Source organism: Oncorhynchus keta, chromosome 25 (genome assembly GCF_023373465.1).
Source record: "Oncorhynchus keta strain PuntledgeMale-10-30-2019 chromosome 25, Oket_V2, whole genome shotgun sequence".
Classification (NCBI taxonomy): Eukaryota; Metazoa; Chordata; class Actinopteri; order Salmoniformes; family Salmonidae; genus Oncorhynchus; species Oncorhynchus keta.
The window spans coordinates 16,709,382-16,726,548 of NC_068445.1; the positions used below are offsets into that span (position 1 = coordinate 16,709,382).

Consider the following 17,167-nt stretch of genomic DNA (forward strand, 5'->3'; position numbering starts at 1 on the left):
GGCTGATGCGCTAAAGCCAACCATGGAGCCCTGCTCTCATCCACTGCCTGTTCCATCCACCTGACCAAAGGCCTAGTCCACTCACCAGGACCCCCCCAGAGATGGTTGAGGTGCCCAAGGCCCTCCCTACTGAGCATTGTCGCATGCTGTGGGACGTGTGTGTCCGTAGTGTCTTCTTCTGCCTGAGCTGCTTCCCTCAGCACGACAAGAGCCTCTACCGTCTGGCCTTTTCCATCAACAGCAAGGCCCAACAGGTTAGTTTGTCCACCCTCCCTCCATATCATATATGGTTCGCTTACATTCATTCACAGAATGTTTTGACAGGAATATTCGCCCCTACTCTTATCATCAGTGGCATTTCCTGCAATTAACTTTGACATTTAAAACCCTCAGATCTGATACCATGAATCTAGTTTACACCATTTCCTCAGGTATGGTATATTGGTATTCAAATAGATGGTGTTTTTCTAAGAATTGCATGTCTGTAGTTTGTTTGGCTTGGACTCTGACTTCCTCTTATCAATTGTGCTAGTTTGCCTGTGGGACTGTGGGGTTAATGTGACCGTATAGTACAGTAGGTGCTGAAACAGCAGAGTGTGAATTGGACACAAGGCTCTGTGTGCAGAGGTGTGCGTGGGTGGCAGCAGCACAGTGCTCTCTCAGCCAGGTTTGGCACAGCTAGACTGTTTAGTGTCGTGACGCCCTACAGTCAGCACTTTGCCAGTCAGACCCTCCTATGGGACTGCTGATCCCAATTCAATGAGGTTGGGTTAACCAATTTCCAGGGCAGAGTTTTGGTCACTGATAACAGACTAGTGAACTGTTGCTGTTCTCTTTATTCACCTATTGAGACCGTTATGTAGCTGTTCTCAGAGCATGCTTTTCATATTTAGATTAGGATTCTTTCAGTCAGCTGGACTGACCTGGGCCCCTGACTGGCTGTAGTTTACTGCTCCATTGTTTTAGGATTGACAAAAATGGATTAAGAATCTCAATCGCAGAGCTTGCACCTGTTTTAAGAAGTGAGTATGTCCTAAAGGTAGGTGAAATAATTGGTTCTGTATTACATTTCCTTTTGGAGCTGAATGAAAAACAAGGAGTTGAGCTGTTCTGCTAAATTGTCAAGTAACTACCTACGGCTCAGCGTTACAGACCAGAGGCAGCATTGTGGCTGTTCAGGTCTATAGCCCTCTTGGTTAATAAGTGACAACCCTGTTTGTTATTCACTACAAATCCTACGTCTTCTGGGGTTTGAATTACAAGCTAATGTAATCATACGTTTCTCAGCGAATACTAAATTCATGTTATGGGTTATTATTGGGCAAATTACATGGTAACAAAGTGATGCAGAGTCATTTAATTTTTTTAAACTTTGCAATCATTGGTTTTTGTTTGGTTTATATTTTAAAGTGAAAAATCTGAGTTTCAGCATCACCCTGTTACGTTGAATTGCCCTATTGTAACAGGAATGTGTGGTGGATGGATAGTTGAGAAGTTAAATAGCCTACCTCTGATTCCTTTATGCAGAACCTAAAAATAATTCAGATGGCTTTCATAGATTTGTCATGAAATATAATCATTTACATCTGTCCACAACACTTGACTTTGGTATGGAATTTCATGTACAAGGCCATTCCTGCTGAAACAGATGTCTGCTGAGCTTTCCTGATAGCTGGTCCAGGAGAGATGCCAAATGCCTGGACCAACTTTATTGATATGATACATTATTGAAACACAGAAAACAACACTGGGAGAATCATAGTTGTTTGAGGATGAACTGCACCCTTCTACTAAAGCCTCTGCATGTCTTTAGCTCCCAGAAACAGTTAGGCTAAACCTGCATGGGCTGGGACCGTCAGTGTGAGACTCATTAAGGAAGTCAGGGATTGGCAGGAGGGCCTGTAAATCTCCGACCATTTGGCACTGGGTTTTTACAGCTCAGTGTCTAGAGTTGGCTTTTCAAAAAGGCAGTGATGGAAATGTCTTGTCAGCGATATGTTCTATCTGAATGGCCATTCCTCTGCCTAACCCAACCTCTCCACTATCTAATAAAAACATCAGTGCTGATTTAAAAGGAGTACCCCTTGCATGTCAACAAATTGACTTCAGCTACAGTCCCCTTGTACTGTTAAACTACAGTTAATGGACATTGGAGCTGCTATGACAGAACAAGGTAACAATACAGTGATGTTAGGTACTGTAGTGGATGATTCATCTGAAAATGATTGATTCAATGAAGCTTGTGGTATGATGTAACATTTGAACCTTTTTCTTTGTCTCGTGTTTGTGGTTTGTGGTCTTCCTCTTGAGGGGCATCCCCCACGTTTTCTGATCATTTTTTTGTGTTTTCGCAGAATCTGCGGTGGCCACGTGATGTGTTGCTAGGAAGCAGTGTCCCATGGCAACAGCTGAAGCATATGCCAGCACGAGGACTTTTCTATGAGGGGAACAAGACAAAGCTGTTCATTGTAAGTTTCACAGTTCACCAAGCCAGCTCCGCCATCAAGTTTCTGCTACCCTGGCTGGCTCACCTGGCTAACATTACTATGCACTAGTCCTGGTTGTTAGTTAGTTTGTTTGTTAATATTGTTTTTAAACAATGACCGATAGCTTGGCAAAATCAGGCGGAGGTTCCGATATCCTTTTGCAATAACAATCACGGTCCTTATCCTTAATATTATACCAACTATGGGGGTATGTAATCTCGCTGAGACCTACTTTCCAGGTCTCTGATAACTATAGGCTATGGAAAATTGTTTGTATAATTTGAACTTTGGTTGTTCATACATGCATGTATGTGTGTATATATATATATATGTGCAGACGCAGAGAGTCAGGTAGAATCCATTGTGTTCCATGATACACTCCTGTGTACACTCGAATGATGGCGTTTTTATCATACAGGAGGGTTTAAGTTGACCCCCACTGCCTCCACCACCTTGTCCTCTAATACCCAACTGTTGAACTTTTGGGGCCAGTTTTTCCAACAGACCAACACCCGTTTTTAAAAATATTTTTAAAAACATTTTCTCTCTTTTGATTCCTGAATTTCCTCCACGTGAAAGCCGTTGTCTTTACCCAAGTGTACCTTCTGTAGTTCCTTCTCATAAGCTATAAGCTCCCCATCATAATCTTTTAACTTGTAGACAGGGGGTATATGTGGTAGACATTCGGTAACTGAACAACTCATTGCTGTAACCGTGCTCATATTTTTTGTCAAACACCCCTCAACTTGGATATACCTACCAAGTCCCCCACTATGCATTTAAAATCAATGATTTTCTTACGATGAAGGGGAACAAACCATACAGATTTTTAAAGACCTCGGAGGGTTTCATCCGCATACTCTTATGGTAGTTGTAACCCTTTACTAAATCTTGAACTATATCGATATATCTATGCGTGTTGTGAGCTGTAAAGTATTTCCACATCCTCTCCTTCAAAGTTATGTTAAAGCGTTCCACAACTGAAGCTTTCAAATCCGAACCTGTAGTAAAATGTACGATATTGTGCTTTTTCATGAGTTTCTGAAAAGTATTATTAAAAAGAAAAACTCTGTCAGTCTGCACTTTCTTGGGTGCTCCTCCTTCCTTTAAGATAGTCAAAGGCCCGGGTCACCTCTGCCCCAATAATTTTTTTTTAAGACCCTTACAAATGCTATTTTAGAGAAAATGTCTAACTGTTAGCATGTAGCGATTTCCATGTTTATCTGCAAGGGCCTGCATATCACACAGATCTGCCTGAAACTGGGACAAGGGATGGGTAGGAATTGTTTAAGCACAGGTTTATGCAGAGTGTGAGCATCCTGCTCTGCTCGCCATTCATTCACTTGAGCAGCGCCTAACCTGCTACCTGTTTCTTCGTCTATAGCTCTATGGATCCACTCCTTCCCCCCATAAGACCCTGGGTTAGAGGGGGTATATAAATGTTTTTCAAAATCTGCTCCGCCATCCTTCTTGCCTCTCTGATGTACAATAACATTAATGAGCCCCTTTTAAATAACGACATTTCATTTTAAATTTTATTTTTGCAAATATCAAGTATTACATATGCAGACAAGTCAGGATACATAGCAGGATATTAGTGCCCGTTTTCTCAACGACCCATGCATGCAACACCTTGTGTACTTGGTTTACATTTACAGGCTTGTGTCTCTGAATTTTTAAAACACACACATCTGTTATATAAGCAACATATGACACATGTTACAATTAAATGGTGTTTCACACAAATAAAGTCAAATCTTAGACAAGGGTGTTTCTAGTTCTTCAGAATCATCCAGTAGTGTCCATTGTAGACTCTCGCTCGTATCTTACATGATTCATGATTTGCTCCATTTTTAGCACACACTCTGCAGTAGCCCATGTATTGTGGGTTGTGTAGAATGATAAATTGTTCACTTTGTTTTCAATAATTTGCTGCATAACATTTGTAAGTTCTCTCAAAAGAAAACATGTATTTATTCTCTAACATCATATGCATATAGGTACCCATTGCTTTACATCTAAATAAAACATATGAATTATTACTCGTTCTCTTGGTTTATTGAGCCAGAAAGTCACCACATCAGCCACCAAAGCTTCCTTGTATTTGTTGTCGTCCACCAGTGTATGCCGGATTTCTTTGAGTTTCTCGTGGATGTAGATCACCTCCTTCAAATCAAATTTATTTATATAGCCCGTCGTACATCAGCTGATATCTCAAAGTGCTGTACAGAAACCCAGCCTAAAACCCCAAACAGCAAGCAATGCAGGTGTAGAAGCACGGTGGCTAGGAAAAACTCCCTAGAAAGGCCAAAACCTAGAGAGGAACCAGGCTATGTGGGGTGGCCAGTCCTCTTCTGGCTGTGCTGGGTGGAGATTATAACAGAACATGGCCAAGATGTTCAAATGTTCATAAATGACCAGCATGGTCGAATAATAATAAGGCAGAACAGTTGAAACTGGAGCAGCAGCACAGTCAGGTGGACTGGGGACAGCAAGGAGTCATCATGTCAGGTAGTCCTGGGGTATGGTCCTAGGGCTCAGGTCCTCCGAGAAAGAGAGAAAGAGAGAGAGAAAGAGAGAGAGAAGGAGAGAATTAGAGAACGCACACTTAGATTCACACAGGACACCGAATAGGACAGGAGAAGTACTCCAGATATAACAAACTGACCCCCCCCGACACATAAACTACTGCAGCATAAATACTGGAGGCTGAGACAGGAGGGGTCAGGAGACACTGTGGCCCCATCCGAGGACATCCCCGGACAGGGCCAAACAGGAAGGATATAACCCCACCCACTTTGCCAAAGCACAGCCCCCGCACCACTAGAGGGATATCTCCTTCAGTTCATGTAGGAAAGCCTCGGTTACCCTGTAAACTCTGGGAATAGATGGCACAAGACCCATAGACTCCAGGGCTCTGACCATTGATGGTATAAAGCAGCAGGACCACAGTCTTTTCACCAGCTCCTCAGGGTTGTTGAAGAAGTAGTACCGGGGTGGGGCATATAAACACGGAGGTCGTCGTTGGCTGGGATGACTGATCTCACAACCGTGGCATTGTTCTCTTATATACTCTCCAATAACCACATCTAAAAGTGCAGCTGCAGAGGCCTTGATGGTGTCCACAAAAATAGTACTGACCACCACATCAAAGACATCCTCAGGCGGTGTACATGTCGGGGGGGCTTGCCTAGGGGGAGTAGAATGGAGGGCTGTGAGGCATAGAGTTCTTAGGGTCTGGTACACATGACGTATCGATGGGATATGAATATCCATGGTATATGCTGAAATGATGAACCAGTGGCTTTATGGTCACCCCTTTTATTGGTGAACCATTCCTTTGGTATCGGGGCGTGGTAAACATAGCAGCCCTTACTTATTTTTCTTCCGGGGCTGACCCTTCTGAGGCTGAAACTTCTTGGGGTTCCTTTGAATCATAATCCTTAGGATTCGTATATATCATGCACTTCCTTAGCTGAACAATGCTCTGCCATTTTTGGCTCTGTACAAAAAGAGCATCCACTAACTCTAACATTTTCAATTCCATAATATCCCAACTTTTAAAAGGAATAAGCATATGCAACCTAAAATCCCCACTCAGGCCACCATCACTGTTTTCGTTGCGGATTTCGTCGTTGCTGATATAAAACTCCACGCATCCACATGGAAATCCATTCTTTCTTTGTATTTTCACCCTATGAAATATTCTTCCTGAGGAGTCAGGGGCACCTTCCCATTGGGTCTCGTAGCCCGTGAACAAGCTATACCCCTTTGATAACTCTGTTCGGGACACACCACCTGGCGAAACACCTGCCAGTCTTCAAGCCTGTAGTCCTCTCCTAAAGTCTGGTCTGTATATTCTTCTCCTTCGGCTACAGTATAGAGTTTCACTCGACAGGCCGGATAATCAAACAGAACCCCATAACTGTCCATTAGTCATCACTTGATCTTTCAGCGCAGTTGTGGGCGGTATTTGGGTTCTATACATGTTTAGAAACCTCTTTTTTGGCGCATCGTATATTGATGCTTTATTTCTCTGTTTCAACCGAGACCCTGCTTCCGTTGTTACGGTCATCACGTGTGTGTCACTGATCACAAAATCCATGTTTAATTTCTTTAGTGGTTTATCGTGGTCGCTTGTTTGGTGTTCTGGGGTTTATTTACAATGCGTCTTCCCCCACAATAACTCCGGACATTCCTGTTTCATAGACAACAGCCCTAAGGTCATTACAACAGGGTGGGGGCCATACTCTTTGAAATGTTCAAACACATCCCCCAGTTCAACGAGGTTCCTACACATCAATCATCATGACAGTGCATCTGTTCCTTTGAAGCTATCAGGTTAAATAAACACCCTCCCCCTATCGTGAGAATGGAAGGGAGGATGTCCTGCAGAATGCCCATATATGGGCATACACACCTGACCCATCAAGTAGGGTCATAAATCACACGTTTGACGTGTGCGGTCTACTGTATTCTCTCTGAGGTAAACCGCTGATTTAATCAGACAAATAGTTTTGGGGTAAGTCAGTCACAGTGAATAATTTCAGGATGACCCATAGGATAGCAAGAGGAACTCATTACATGAGGATAAAGGGATGTAAAATCTACATCCTATTGTCTCATAGGGTTGCGCTACATACCGTAATGTCAAAGCATTGGTACGACCTCCATACAATGCCTGTCGGGGTTCCAAGGGTTCTGGTGTGTCAAAGCTGGAAAGGAAAGCTCGAACATGAGGATCAGACTTTTTGAGTTCTGTCCACTCATGCTCCCACATCACATTCACTTTCAACCCATAAGTAGCCTGTAAAGATTCCAATTTGTCTTGGAACTCCTTGTACATATCCCCAAAAGTCTTTTGGGTTAGGACACACATGGCCCGGGGCACAAAGCAACCGTGGAAGAAACAACCGTTGTACTCAAACACTGTCTCAACACCGTCGATCTGTGTATATACATCTACGTGATACGGCCCAACAGCCTTCTCCCCACTATTCAAAGCATGTTGAATAAAAATGTTTTTATCCTGGGCCAAGTACTCCATCCATTGAATGGACCAGCTAGAGTATGACTTGAATTGTCTTCGGTTTCCTTCTCTGACCCCCTCCACCTAGGGGTTGACGTACGATTTGTACAATGAGCTCTAGGGTCCTATCAGCTATGATGGATAAATTAGATTGAGCAAGTCGTTCCAGCAGGGCTATAAATTGTTCAAGATCTGCGGCACCATTGGGTAAAACAAGAGAGAGTATGCCGAATTCCTCCTCGATCTCGTCCTCTTGACATATTGGGCCTTCTGTGTTGGTATACGCCTGGGAGGAGTCTGGAAGAAAAATATATACAAAATAGGGTATTAAAAATAAAATATATTATATAAACATTTCAGATATATTAACAATATATAGTTAGAGGTCATTTGTTTTTTTGGCGCTTGCTGTTCTGAGGAAGCCTGGATAACACGGGTCCTATCCCAATGTCCTCTGGCTTTGTAGATTCTGCAGGGTTTGTATAGCCATCGTTGGAGTCTGAAAAAAAACATTTATTTGACATTGTTTTAACATATTCTATCAAAAAATGTATAACTAAGAAATTTTTTTATAATAGGGTCATACCGTATCCATAGAGAGCATGTTCTTGAATCCAATCGTTTTCAGACCAGTCGCCTTGGCCGATTATGTAGCGATTGGCTGGAGGTTCTAGGGGGTGTGTAGCTGTGTTAAAACGGCGCTTCTTGGGTTGTTTGGAGTTCTGGTAAAGCCGTTTGTATTGAATGGTAGAATATCATCTGTTTCAGCGCCCCCGAAGTCGTTCAGAGGTAGTCAATAATGCTTCTGGTATTCTTGTTGGGGTTCTGTCGGCTGTGAACACAAGATTAGCTTTTTAAAATAGTGTACACACTTTTTTTGTTTCCATGTATAAATATTATTACGCATTTTATTTTTGGACTTACGTCGAAAATAGCTTGATGGTGACGGGCTGCGTAAAGAAGAACCGGGCACTGTTTGCACCTCTGTTTCCTCATCTAATGTTGGATGATCCAAATCAATTATTCCCGGTAGCAGCTGTATAAATGTTGGGTATCCTATAGACGTTTTTTAAATCATATTTAAATATATTTACACGAAATATATACATTTTAACTTTTTTTAAAATACAATAGACATAAAAACATACCTGAAAATTCAATGTCCACCCCTTTTAGAATATCTGTAAAAACCATATATAACAACGGTTTAATATTAGAGTTCCAAACAGTGCAGTAATGTCAAACATTTCCCACAAACTACCTAACGCACACATCTAATATATGAATTCCAAATCCTCACCTTCAAAATTCTCCATGTGTATGGGTTTGCAGAAAGGCTGGAAAATACTTTCAGATGAGCAGCTGTGTCCGAACGGAGAACAAATATATGAAATGAATTTACAGACCTGGGGGATTGTTTTTTTGCTGACTGTTTTGTTGTTGTGTGGAGACAACCTATGTGCAAATGACCCCCTAGTGTTGGTATTGTTTTGGGAAAAACACATTGTTTTTAAACCTTAGAGGTGTCAAGACCTATTCTTTGCTGGTTGGTTGGATTGACTTTTGATCCCCAAACATCATCGGGGAACCGACCAACGTCTGTTTTTGAGAGGCTTATGTGCAAATGACCCCTAATTTTGAATTGTTTCAAGCACAATTGTTGAGACACACACACACACCCCGAAAACCCCAATGTTTTGAAACACGCACACACACGTCTTTCCTGAAGCCGTTCCAAGACACACACACTTAGAGAAAAAAGGCGAGATACATTTTTAAAACCCTATATTTAACCCTTTATTTAATTCTACATATTTAGTACAGACGTTTTCAAACATGTTAAAATGTTTTTAAAAAAAATAAAAAAATTACAGCGCAATATTTATCCATGCCAGAATGTTTTTATACACATACAAAATAACTTTGTTATACAAACTATATACACTGCTCAAAAAAATAAAGGGAACACTTAAACAACACAATGTAACTTCAAGTCAATCACACTTCTGTGAAATCAAACTTAGGAAGCAACACTGATTGACAATAAATTTCACATGCTGTTTTGCAAATGGAATAGACAACAGGTGGAAATTATAGGCAATTAGCAAGACACCCCTAATAAAGGAGTGGTTCTGCAGGTGGTGACCACAGACCACTTCTCAGTTCCTACGCTTCCTGGCTGATGTTTTGGTCACTTTTGAATACTGGCGGTGCTTTCACTCTAGTGGTAGCATGAGACGGAGTCTACAACCCACACAAGTGTCTCAGGTAGTGCAGCTCATCCAGGATGGAACATCAATGCGAGCTGTGGCAAGTGTCTGTCAGCGTAGTGTCCAGAGCATGGAGGCGCTACCAGGAGACAGGCCAGTACATCAGGAGATGTGGAGGAGGCCGTAGGAGGGCAACAACCCAGCAGCAGGACCGCTACCTCCGCCTTTGTGCAAGGAGGAGCAGGAGGAGCACTGCCAGAGCCCTGCAAAATTACCTCCAGCAGGCCACAAATGTGCATGTGTCTGCTCAAACGGTCAGAAACAGACTCCATGAGGGTGGTAAGGAGGGCCTGACACCCACAGGTGGGGGTTGGGCTTACAGCAGGTTCACACTGAGCACGTGACAGACGTGACACAGTCTGGAGACGCCGCGGAGAACGTTCTGCTGCCTGCAACATCCTCCAGCATGACCGGTTTGGCGGTGGGTCAGTCATGGTGTGGGGTGGCATTTCTTTGGGGGTCGCACAGCCCTCCATGTGCTCACCAGAGGTAGCCTGACTGCCATTAGGTACCGAGATGAGATCCTCAGACCCCTTGTGAGATCATATGCTGGTGCGGTTGGCCCTGGGTTCCTCCTAATGCAAGACAATGCTAGACCTCATGTGGCTGGAGTGTGTCAGCAGTTCCTGCAAGAGGAAGGCATTGATGCTATGGACTGGCCCGCCCGTTCCCCAGACCTGAATCCAATTGAGCATATCTGGGACATCATGTCTCGCTCCATCCACCAACGCCACGTTGCACCACAGACTGTCCAGGAGTTGGCGGATGCTTTAGTCCAGGTCTGGGAGGAGATCCCTCAGGAGACCATCCGCCACCTCATCAGGAGCCTGCCCAGGTGTTGTAGGGAGGTCATACAGGCAGGTGGAGGCAACACACACTACTGAGCCTCATTTTGACTTTATTATATCATTATATCAAAGTTGGATCAGCCTGTAGTGTGTTTTTCTACTTTAATTTTGAGTGTGACTCCAAATCCAGACCTCCATGGGTTGATAAATTTGATTTCCATTGATAATTTTTGTGTTATTTTGTTGTCAGCACATTCAACTATGTAAAGCAAAAAGTATTTAATAAGAATATTTCATTCATTCAGATCTAGGATGTGTTTTTTATTTTTTTTTGAGCAGTGTATAATTATTACAGTACTAGACTTTAATATCCTTTAAATTATTATATTTATAACTGTCTGTTGTAGGAAAGACTTCATATATATTTTAAAAAAACACTGTTTTGAAACACACACCTTTCCCAGAACGCCTTTCTCTGAGACAGACTGAGAGAGAAACTGAGATTCCATTTGTTAAAGGTGAGATACAATTTGAAAACCCTTTATTTAATTAAATGATTTAGTACATACCTTTTAAACGTGTTATAATTAGTTAAACAATTGTACTATTCCTTTCTTACAGAAAAGGGGGAGGCTAAATGGTTAACCCAGACACATGCCTGTGTCTAATTCCCCATCTTCCCGAAAGTGTCTCTTCCCTGCACGATGTCCAGCACACTCCAGGTTCAGTATGTTTTCTTTACCTGGATAGATCGAACGTCTTGCCTTTAGACCCAGGGTCTATCTTAAAGATAGAAGCGCCCAGCGGTGTAATTGTTCACGATGTTGGAAAAGATTGTCCAGCTGTTTTATCATGGCCAGCTCCACTTAAAGCTAAAGACAGGCACAAGATGGTTCACATCCTTGCAGGCTTTGGAAAATACATACGAACTAACTGATTTTGTAGCATTGGAACTATTGAATTGGGCACATGCTAATTGTCACTTTGGAGTCTGGACTATATGCCACTGAAGAGATTCTTATGGCTTTCAAATCATCTCGCCTGCACACTTCCTCTTCCAGCGCGTACCCGGGCAGGGTTGTCCCACTCAGGGCGTGTTCGATCTGGCATAGCGCCAGCCGTATCTTAAGCCATTCTCTCATATGCAGCGCAGGAGAAAAACTCCCGGGTTTTGTTTGATAAAGGGGACTGTGGCCGCTGTCTGTGAAAATCTTCACAGTTGAATCCTCGGGTTGGAAAATGTCCATCACTCATATCCTGCACTTCATTAAAACAATCAGGGGCATCACACAGAATGTCTTCAATGTTTTTGTCATTGTGTTCTTGACACGAGGCACAAAGTACACCTACAATTGGCCTAGGAGACATGTTTAATTTGTTATTTAATGTTCTGGGTTTATTGTAATTTCTTGTATAGTATTTTCTGGGGTTTATCGAGGTCGCTTGTAGTGTTCAACTCTTATTTATAATGCGGCTGCCCCCAATAAACCCGGACATTCCTGTTTCATAGACAACAGCCCTAAGGTCAGTACAACTGGGGGGGGGGGCATACTCTTTGAAATGTTAAAACACATTCCCCAGTTCAACGAGGTCCCTACACATCAATCATAGTGCATCTGTTCCTTTAAAGCTGTCAATATCTGGTTAAATAAACACTCTAAAGCGTGAGAACTTGACAGGATGTACATATATGGGCACTCCCTAGAGAGCGTGAGAACTTCCTGACAGGATGTCCATATATGGGCATACACATGTGACCCATAAAATAGGGTCATAAATCACATGTTTGACGTGTGCCGTCTACTGTATTCTCTCTTCTGCGCTGTCTTGTATTGCTTCCCATATGAGAGCTTTGGTAGAAAATGTGTGATCAACAAACAATATGAGAGAAGATATACGGACGTTGTTGTTTTTTTATACAGAGTTGGTCCCCGTTAAGATACCTTGCTATTTAAACTATTTCCTCTCAATGTCCCTGTTATTCATGAGCTGACCTGCTATCTGTATAATCAACTCAATTTAGCCAAATAGGAGATATTCTGTCATTTGTTGGAGGTTATCTAGCAAGCTTAGTAATTTTGGTCATTTGACTTTTGTTTTATTGCCGTTGCAAAGTCTGTATGATTCGACAACGCTATGGCCTACTCGGGGTGTTTCGAGATGGCCTACTGCTGAAATGTGCTGAATTAATTGAGGAACATGATAACGCTCTGAGTGACACTGCCTGTTTTTCAATTCACAACAATGTCATTGGCTATCATTACTAAATATCAGTTTCACTTGCTGTGAAGTCTTTTTACATAGTGGAGAGCTGCCAAGATGGCAATGTGGCGCAGCGACAATCTTATTTTGGGAGAACCCTGGCGTAGTGACCATATCTTGGTTTTAAATGCTTTAAATGGGCACTTCTGATTTTTGCACTATGTCCCGGAACTCTAGGGATAAATGTGAATTATTCCCGCTTTTGAAACTTGGTAGATTTGTTGTGACCTTACTTTACAATTTGGAAAGTAAAAAGTTATTTTGAATATTGACAACTCAAAAGTGAATAACAGCAATTTCAAACAATTTCACAACAAATCAGAAGTAAATGATTGGAAGGAAATGTTTAGAGTACAAGTTCCGCATTCATTTGGCATGTCATCCAACAGACTTCCTCCTCGACTTATAGCAATAACATACTGCACCAAGAGACCCTTATTAATGGCTAAAACAATGGAGTGAGAACTGAGACATTCTAACATTGCATCAGTTGTTTAAATCTTGAAAATAAAAAGCCTACTTTTGGGAAAGACATACTCCGTGTCCACCATCTCATTACATTTGTTGTAGTCCTATAAGATAATTCCCCATGCTGCAACTATTTTTATTCCCCGTGATCCATGCAGCAAGTTTACCTTTTTTTTTAGCATGCTGTGGTATGGTTGCTTTTAGCCTAATTGTGGAATCCTAGGTAGCACTGTCATGAATGTAAGCCCATGTGGAGGGAGGCCTTGCTCTATTGTGTGCCTGGTAGGATGATTAGGTCTGGAGGATCTGTAGAAGAGATGACTGTGGTCATCTCTTCCGCACACCAGTAATTTACAGTGCCTTCAAAGTATTCACACCCCTTTTTCCACATTTTGTTGTTACAGCCTGAATTGATTAAATTGAGAGTTTTTGCCAAAGTGGAATTAGGTTTTTGGACATTTTTACAAATTAATTAACAATGAAAAGCTAAAATGTCTTGAGTCAATAAGTATTTGACATTTTTGTTATGGCAAGCCTTAAGTTCAGCAGTGAACATTTGCTAAACAAGTCACATAATAAGTTGCATGGACTCTGCAATAATAGTGTTTAACATTATTTTTGAACCAGTGACCACCATTTCCCTCATGCAGCGCAACACATCTCCTTGGCATAGAGTTGATAAGGTTTTTGATTGGCCTGTGGAATGTCCCACTCCTCTTCAATGGCTGTGCGAAGTTGCTGGAATTTGGCGGGAACTGGAACACGCTGTCGTACAGGTCGACCCAGAGAATCCCAAACATGCTCAATGGGTGACATGTCTGAGTATGCAGACCATGGAAGAACTGGGACATTTTCATCTTCCAGGAATTGTGTACATGTCATTGTGACATGTGGCTGTGCATAATCATTCAGAAACATGAGGTGATGGCACGACAGTGGGCCTCATGACCTCGTCATGGTATCTCTGTGCATTCAAATTGCCATTGATAACATGCAATTGTGTTCGTTGTCCGTAGTTTATGCCTGTCCATGTCATAACCCTACCGCCACCATGGGGCACTGTTCACAGCGTTGCCATCGGCAAACTCCTCTCCCACACATCTGCCATCTGCTCAGTAAAGTTGATTCCGGGATTAATCTGTGAAGAGCACACCTTTCCAGCATGCCAGTGGCCATCGAAAGTGCGCATTTTCCCACTGAAGTCACAGATGAAGATGCTGGATGTGGAGGTCCTGGGCTGGCGTCGTTACAAATGGTTTGCGGTTGTGAGGCCGGTTGGACATACTGCCAAATTCTCTAAAACGATGTTGGAAGCGGCTTATGGTATATAAATTAACATTAAATTCTCTGGCAACAGCTCTGGTGGACATTCCTGCAGTCTGCATGCCAATTGCACGCTCCCTCAACTTGAGACTTCTGTGGCATTGTGTTGTGTGACAAAACTGTACATTTGAGTGGCCTTTTATTGTCCCCAACACAAGGTGCACCTGTGTAATGATCATGCTTTTTAATCAGCTTCTTAATATAAGGGAAAATGCTCACTTCCAGGGATGAAAACAAGTTTGTGCACAGCATTTTAGAGAAATATGCTTTTTGTGCGTGTGGAACATTTCTGGGATGTTTTATTTCAGCTCATGAAACATGGGACCAACACTTTACATGTCGTGTTCAGTGTACTTGAAAAGCTATTGCAAGGCCTGAAACTGGTTGTCTAGCAATGATCAACAAGCAATTTGACAGAACTTTAAGAATTTTGAAAATAATAATGAGCAAATGTTGCACAATCCAGTTGTGGAAAGCACTTAGAGACTTACAGCTGTAATCACTGACTCAGGGGTGTGAATACTTATGTAAATTGGATATGTCTATATTTCATTTGCTAAAATGTCTAAACATGTTTTCACTTTGTCATTGTGTGTAGATGGGTGAGGGGAATAACATCTATTTAATCCTATTTGAATTCAGGCTGTAACACACAACAAGATGTGGAATGAGTCAAGGAGTATGAATATTTTCTGAAGACACTGAACCTCCTTTCAAAATGACTTGAATGACAGCCCCATGGAAGCAGCTATTAGTGCTTCTTTAAAGTGTGCATCATGAAATGGATATGTGGTAGCGACACGTCGTAGCCTTATTATGGGAGAGGAAGACATTTTGGTCCGAATCCTATTTTTAAATCTGCATGTCCAATTTGAACTTTCATGCAAGATCCTTTTGACACACAAGCAATGTTTATTGCGAAGTCTAAAGAGTTACGTGTTATGTTAAATAAGGGTTTGGTCTTATTTTGGTATCTTGCGTTGAGCTGGTGTAGTAGGAGGGACCTCGGCTGTGGTATCCTCTCCATAAAGCTGTTAAACAGTGTGTGAAAGCCATGCTTAGGCTGATGGAGGGAGCATGCAGCACAGCCCTGGCTCCATCTGGACTCAGCAAGCTACCCTGCCTGACAAACCGAGTGTTAGTCACTGACAGTCAGACTCTTTATTAAAGGGCACAATAAACCTCACCCTGAAATACTAATTGTAGCCAAAATAAGATTCTGAAAGCCACGCTGCTCAGGGTGCCACACTCTTGTCTTTGGGAACTGTGTGGGCGGGGGGGGGTGCTCAATTTGCCAGACACTCCTCAATCATGAAAATAAGCAGGCGAGCCACCCTACAGCTGCTGTCTGACATAGCCTGCCCAGTGGTATCACTGAACCTCGAGCCTGACCGACAGATCAATCATTGTCGGTAATATGTGTTGTGCCTTTTGTATGGCAGACAGAGGGGACAGTCATTGCTGTTCTGTGGTCCCTCAGTGACAGAATGGCCAAATGACTGGATGGGAAATGATAGCATAGGCCTACAGTACAGTGTGGCTAGATCAGACATGAGATGGTAAGCTACATGATGGGACTTGGTCTTCAGTGGGTGGCCAGGCCACCTGACATGAGTTTTCTGTAGGTCACTCTGTCCTATAGTGTAATGTAGGTCTGACTGGCCTAATTTTCCTCTGGGTTCAGCTAGTGCATTATCAACTGGGCCACCATTAAGTGTCGCCTAACCCATGATCTGTTGTTTTGACACGTTCCAGCTCAGTTGGGAGTGACTGTTGCATAATTTATTGCGCTGATCAATGCCAAGGTTTCTGTTTGACTGGTAAGCCTTCAAATAACTGATCATTTCAGCACAATAATCCTGTTGCACCAATTCCAAATGCTGTTATCGAATAATGCTTTAATGCCATAACTGAACAAGTTTAATTGTAGGGATATCAACATAGAAGAGAATAATTTTTTCAAGTTGAGCGTTTCAATCAATCGTGACATTTTTTCTACTTGTGTTGGATTGTGTGATTTCCACTCTAATTTCCATGTCTTCTTTGTACATTGAAACATATTAGGCTACAAATAAATCAACCATGACAATGAATCCCCAGTGGAAACACAGCTGTAGATGGACAATAATATGATGGATTAGAAATGGCATAGATATACAGGTAACTGCCAAAATAATGTAAATGAGAAATACAAAGTGTATTGAAAACAGGTGCTTCCACACAGGTAATTAAGCACTTAACATACCATCATGCTTAGGTTCAAGTATAAAAATGCTGGGCAGGATATTATTTTGGCTACCATGTTCATGCCCTCATAGGATGATAATGGCCCCATCCACTTGGCTCGAATGGTCAATGAATGTCCGTCTCAGGTACCAGATCGCAACCCAATCTAAAACTCATAAAGGACATTCTGGAGTGGTGCCTGAGACAGTGTTTTCCACCACCATCAACAAAACACCATATGATGGAATTTGTTGTAGAAGAATGGTGTCTGATTTCTCCAATAGAGTTGCACCAACTTGTGTAATCTATGCCAAG

The 17,167-nt window shown here is 42.2% G+C and overlaps 1 protein-coding gene across 1 annotated transcript in view; it reads left to right on the forward strand.

Moving 5' to 3' along the window:
• LOC118357853 (calcineurin-binding protein cabin-1-like) overlaps window positions 1-17,167 on the forward strand; it is a 95,899-nt gene that overhangs the window by 22,027 nt on the left and 56,705 nt on the right. Inside the window, 2 exon segments of the mRNA XM_052479987.1 lie at window positions 13-254; window positions 2,355-2,468. Coding sequence (XP_052335947.1) covers window positions 13-254; window positions 2,355-2,468 — 356 coding nt within the window.